The sequence below is a fragment of the Leptodactylus fuscus genome, chromosome 7, assembly GCF_031893055.1.
Source record: "Leptodactylus fuscus isolate aLepFus1 chromosome 7, aLepFus1.hap2, whole genome shotgun sequence".
Classification (NCBI taxonomy): Eukaryota; Metazoa; Chordata; class Amphibia; order Anura; family Leptodactylidae; genus Leptodactylus; species Leptodactylus fuscus.
Window position 1 is genome coordinate 133,466,024 of NC_134271.1, and position 6,000 is coordinate 133,472,023.

At 42.1% G+C, this 6,000-nt stretch overlaps 1 protein-coding gene across 1 annotated transcript in view; it reads right to left on the reverse strand.

Annotated features, from left to right (window-relative positions):
- The window catches only part of LOC142214522 (scavenger receptor cysteine-rich type 1 protein M130-like), a 72,432-nt gene extending 67,101 nt beyond the window's left edge, over positions 1-5,331 (reverse strand). The window contains exon 1 of the mRNA XM_075283471.1: positions 4,089-5,331. Within this exon, the coding sequence (XP_075139572.1) occupies positions 4,089-5,331 (1,243 nt within the window). The remainder of the gene's footprint in view (positions 1-4,088) is intronic.
- Between the last annotated feature and the right edge of the window lie 669 nt (positions 5,332-6,000).

Sequence of the window (6,000 nt, forward strand, 5' to 3'; positions counted from 1 at the left end):
AAAGTATCAATACAATGGAAACCCCTCAAAAGTGACCCCATTTTAGAAACTACACCTGTCAAGGAATGTATCAAGGGGTATTATCATTTTGAGCCTAAAATGCTTCCCAAAAAGTAATGTACAAAATGAAAATTGAAATTTTAAAAATATGCCATTTCGGTGCCCAATACGTTGCACCCACTTTGTGTTGTCAGAGACCTGCACTCCTAAAACTATTAAGTGGGCCATCCCGAGGGGCAAAAAAATATATATGTGGGTGTAAACTGCTGCTTGGGCACACAGCAGGGCTCAGAAGGGAAGGACCACTGTGCGTTTTAGCTTTTGGGGTACAGATTTAGAGGGACCCTCTGGGCGCCATGATGTTTTTGCAGAGCCCTGGAGGTTCCAGTAAACTGGAATTCACCAAGAAGTGACCCCATTTTGTAGGGGCAATTTTAGGGTCTCTGCAAATGTGACATGGTGTCCAAAAACGAAGAATCTAAATCTGCACTCCAAAAGCACATATCGCTCCTTCACATCTGCACCCTGCTGGGTACCCAAATAGCAGTGTATGCCCACATGTATGACACTGGTGTACCCCGGATAACGGACTTAATACCATATGTGGGTAGAAATGGCTGTTTGGACACAGCCGGGGACAGAAGGGAAGGAGCGCTATTTTGGTTTTTGGAGCACAGTTTGGTTTTTGGACGTCATGCCACTTTTGCAAAGCCCCTGAATTGCCAATAAAGTGGAATCCGCAGACATGTCACCCCATTTTGGACACTACCCCACTGATGGGATTTATCAAGTGGTGTAGCGAGAATTTTTAACCCTCGAGTGTTGCATTTATTTAGTTTCCAGAAATGAAATCGCAACTGATAGAGAAGTTAAAAATGAAAATTTTACAGATTTGCCATTTCAGTGTGCAACATGTTGTGCCCGACTTATGTCAGCAGAGACACTCCAAAAACTGTTAAACGGGTATCCCAGGCACAACAGCTTTTAGAGCGTTCATCTCTGATACAAGTTGGGCACAACATATTACGCACTGAAAGGACGTATTCCTGGAAAAATGGTCATTTTCACCTCTCACAATCCGCTTCGTATTCATTTATGGATAATAAGTTATAGCAACACTTGGGGGTTAAAAATGCTCTCTGTACCCCTGGAGAAATCCTTCAGGGGTGTAGTTTCCAAAATAACGTCTCATATCAGGGGATTCCACTTTACTAGCGTTTCAGCTCTACAAAAGTGTCATGGCATCCAAAAACCAAACCGTCTGCGCTCCAAAAACCAAATGACCCTTCTTCCCTTCTGTGTCCGGCTGTGCCCTAATATCAGTTTATACCCACATATGACATTATGTCCGTTATCCGGGGTACACCAGTGTCATACATGTGTCATACATGTGGCATAAACTGCAGTTTGGGCACAGCAGGGCGCAGAAGGGAAGGAGCGCTATGCGGCTTTTGGAATACAGATTCAGATGTTTGGTATCTGGACGCCATGTCATGTTTGTAGAGCCTGTAAGGTACCAGAAAAGTGGATTCCATGGGGTACCAGGAGTGACCCCATTTTGAAAACTGCACCCCTCAAAGAATTTATCAGTGGGTGTAGTGAGTATTAGTATCCCAGACGTGACTGCACAGCGGATGGCGAAGAGGGAATGTATAAGCGGTGCGGAGGACATTGCAGACACCAAATTCCCTACTATGTCCCCGTAGCTCCTATGATTGGGGGAGTCACTCTGGGGGTCACTCTGGGGGTCACTTCTGGTGTCTGTTCCCTCATAAGCTGTAAATCTGGGGTGTCCCCTGACATTCGCTCACACAGCTTATATATTCCCTTCCTGACGCCGCCAGTTGTGTTCTAATAATTTGGCGATTTTTGAGGGTTTTTGTCTTCACATTGTGAGATGCTATATTTTCTTTATTTTTCTGGTGACATGGCCATATAAGGGCTTATTCTTTGCGGGATGAGATGCATTTCGTAATGACACCATTTTTGGGTGTCTACATCTTATTGAATACATTTTATTAACCCTTTTTTGCTGGATTTAAAAAAAAAAAATCAATCCTGGCATTGAATTTTACTTTTTTAATTTTACACCATGCAGCGTACAGTATAAGTAACATGTTCCCTTTATTCTGCGGGTCGGTACGGTTACGGCGATACCTCATTTATAGTATTTTTTTATGTGTTACTAGTTCTGCAGAGGAAAAACACATTTGGGGACATAAATCAATGTTTTTTGCATCGCATCTTCTAAGAGGCGTAACATTTTTATTTTTCGGTTGACAGAGTTGGTTGAGGGCTTATTTTTTGCGGGACAACCTGCGCTTTTTATTGGTACTGTTGTCGGATGCATATGACTTTTTGATCACTTTTTATAGCATATTTTGTATGGAGAGATGGCGAAAAATCATTACTTCCGGCGAGTTTTTTCCGGTTTTTTTTTCCGGCGTTCGCCGTGTACATTAAGTATTATTTGAGTTTTATTGTACAGATTGTTACGGACGCGACAATACCAAATATGCATTGTTTTTATTACTTTTTAGGTTTTTTTTTATATAATTCATTTTCTATTGAGAAAAAGGGATTTTTGGGCTTTATAACTTTATTAATTTTTTTCATACACTTCATTTTATTTTTTTTTTTCATTTTTTTTTACTTTTTCATGTGTCCATTTAGGACACTTCAATCAGCAATACTTTGCTGATATAGAATGCCATGTGAGACACAGCATGCAGGTGTCCCACATGGCATTCCGTAGCAGGATGTCAGGCTGTGTAGACGCACAGCCTGACATCAGAAGGTCCTGGCAGGATCACCAGGTATGTGGGGGCTTCGGGCAGTCTGGGGTCACTGGCCAGACCCCAGACTACCTTTTACTGCTATCGGCACCCTCCGATCTCGCCGCGGGGGGTGCCGATCTGATTCAATTGCTGGCGGATGCCTTTCGATCGCGCCGTGATGTTTCACGGCGCGATCGAAAGGGTTAAAACGTCCAGTCGGACTCAGTTCCGACTGGACGTTATTGAGGAAGGGATTAGGTGTTAGTAACACCTAACCCCTGTCCCCCCCGCACCCCTCCCCCCGTGAAATAGGTACCTAAAGACAGGACGTATTTTTACAATAGTCCGGTCTTTAGGTACCTGGACCGCAGGCCGTAAATTTACGTACGGCGGTCCTTAACCGGTTAAGGTCCCGTTCCCAATATCTAAAGGGAGGCGATTTATAAAACTCCAAGACCTCACCTAATAAATTATACAAGAAACGTAGGCCCTTCATTTTTTTTGAAACATAGGTTATTACTCTATTGCAATAAGGCACAGGTGGTACCGGAGTCTTAGTTAAGAAATGGGAAATTTGTATATATTTATAATAATGATGTGGAGGCAAACCAAACTTTCGTTGCAACGCTGGAAAGTGTAATAAGTTGTTACTTTCGTCATATAACTGAGAAAGATAAACGATCCCTAATTTTTCCCAGGAGGAGACCTCCAAATCAGTAATTAACCATGACAACGTTGACAGGGGGGTAGTAGATGGAAGCCAAAGAGCATGAGAGGAGGCCTCCATATGCATAAGAGACCAAGATTTGAGGGAGGCTATCATAGTAGGAGAAAGTGATTTCGGTGGTAATACATTCCAAAAAGGGAGCATAAGCAGATCTCTAAGTCTGCCGGGGTAAATATAAGCCCGTTCAATTTGAATCCAAGGAATAGCATTATCTGCATTCCACCACCCAGAACATTGGGCAGTTAGAGTAGCTAAATAATAATTACGGATATTAGGAACTCCCAGTCCCCCAGCCAGTTTATGTTTAAACAAAGGACCTCTACATATACGAGGCCTCCTCCCATTCCAAATATAACAGGAAATCACTCTCTGAATAGATTCAAAATACGACTGTGGAATCAATATCGGCAATGTGCGGAACAAATAAAGCAGCTTAGGCAAGAGAAGCATTTTAAACGCAGCCACTCGCCCAATCCAAGATATATCAACTCGAGAAATCTTATCACAACTATCTTTCAATGTTTTAAGCATAGGTAAGTAGTTGCAGTGGAAAAGTGAACCAGCAGAGGACGTTATTTGAATACCTAAGTATTGAAGAGATTCCTGCCGCCAATCAAAACCATATCGTGTATGCAGAGCCCGGAGGGGGGCAGGGGAGACATTAAAAGAAAGAGCTTGAGATTTAGAAAGATTAAGTTTGCAAAAGGACAGAGTCCCAAAGTGGTCAATCAGTTGCACGAGACGTGAAAGAGAGGTTTGAGGGTCTGTTAAAGTTAAAATAATATCATCCGCGTAAAGAGAGATCAAGTGAGATCGTCCCTTCACATCAATTCCCTTGATGCTAGGGTCTTCTCTAATAGCCTGAGCCAACGGTTCCATGGAAAGAACAAATATCAAAGGTGACAACGGACACCCTTGACGGGTTCCATTCGTTATATCAAACGGATCCGAAAAGGTGCCATTGGTAAATACTTTTGCCGATGGGGCCGAGTATAAAGCTCCAATGGCTCTCAATATATCTCCAGAGAAGCCCATCCTGCGCAACACCGAGAAGGAATAAGACCAACAGATGCGGTCGAACGCCTTCTCGGCATCCAGAGCCAACATGACCATTTCCAATTTCCTCATTTCAGTCTGATGAACCAAGTTTAAAACTCTACGGGTATTTTCATATGATTGCCTACCTTTCACAAAACCTATTTGATCATAAGCAATCTGATCAGGGAGGCAATTCGCGAGTCTAGTCGCTATCAGTTTAGCATAAATTTTTAAATCCACATTCAATAAAGATATAGGTCTGAAGTTCTGAGGAACAGAAGGATCCTTTCCCGGTTTGGGTAGGGTAACAATCAAAGCTTCTTGATTTTCTCTTGGGAAACTTGCAGAGGTTATAGCATGAGTCAAGAAGGCCCTCATAGGGGTGCTTAAAATAGAGGAGAACGACTTATAGTATTCATTTGTGAGTCCATCCGGACCTGGTGATTTATGTGAAGGCAAGGTCTTAAAAATCATAGCCAACTCAGTAGGGGTAATAGGAGCATTAAGAGTCTCCAGTTGTTCAGGTGACAGAACAGGTAACTTAATGCTATTGAGAAATGTATCAATTGCATCCTGTGTTGGGATGCAATGAGACGTATCATTTGCTAAGTTGTAAAGTTCGTCATAAAAATCTTTAAAACGATTAGCAATCCCTTTGGGATCATATATTTTATCAGAGGTAGTGTTAGAGAGTAGGAAGGGAATCCTAGATTTAGTATGTTTAGCTTTAAGTCTAGAGGCCAACAGTTTACCTGCTTTATTGGATTGCGAATAATACGTGGCTTTCATTTTGCGTAGATTTTTCTCATATTGATATGAGACATTCCCTTAGTTGTCTCCGAAGGGATATTAATTCAGACGCTGCTGTAGACGAAGGGGAGCGCTTATTAGCATCTTCACAATGTTTAATTTGTTGTGTCAGACGGTCTATTTCAGCTAGACGAGCCTTCTTCTCTATATGTCCTAAACATATTAAAGTGCCACGAATAAACGCCTTATGGGCATTCCAAACAATAGCAGGGTCAGAAACAGAATGGGCATTGATTCGAAAAAATTCCTCTAGGTCATTTATAATCAAGGCTTTAGTGCGTGGGTTAGATAGCAAATAGTCGCTACATCGCCAAATATAGTCTCTATTCCCCCCATACCGCTCCGCTATAGTTAGTGTAATAGCAGCATGATCTGACCATGTAATTTGAGAGATATCAGCCCTTCGTATCAAAGGAAGTGTATTTTGGTCAGTGAGAAATAAGTCTATACGGGAATAGCTATTGTGCACTGGGGAAAAGAAAGTATAATCCCTTTCTGTGGTATGTAATATACGCCATACATCATACAGGCCATAATGCCATAGGGACTGTGTAAAGTCAGGGTGGCGAGACCCTTTTTGAGAAGAAGTATCTACAATAGGGTCCGGAGCTAAATTAAAGTCTCCCATTAACAATACATGACCTTGTT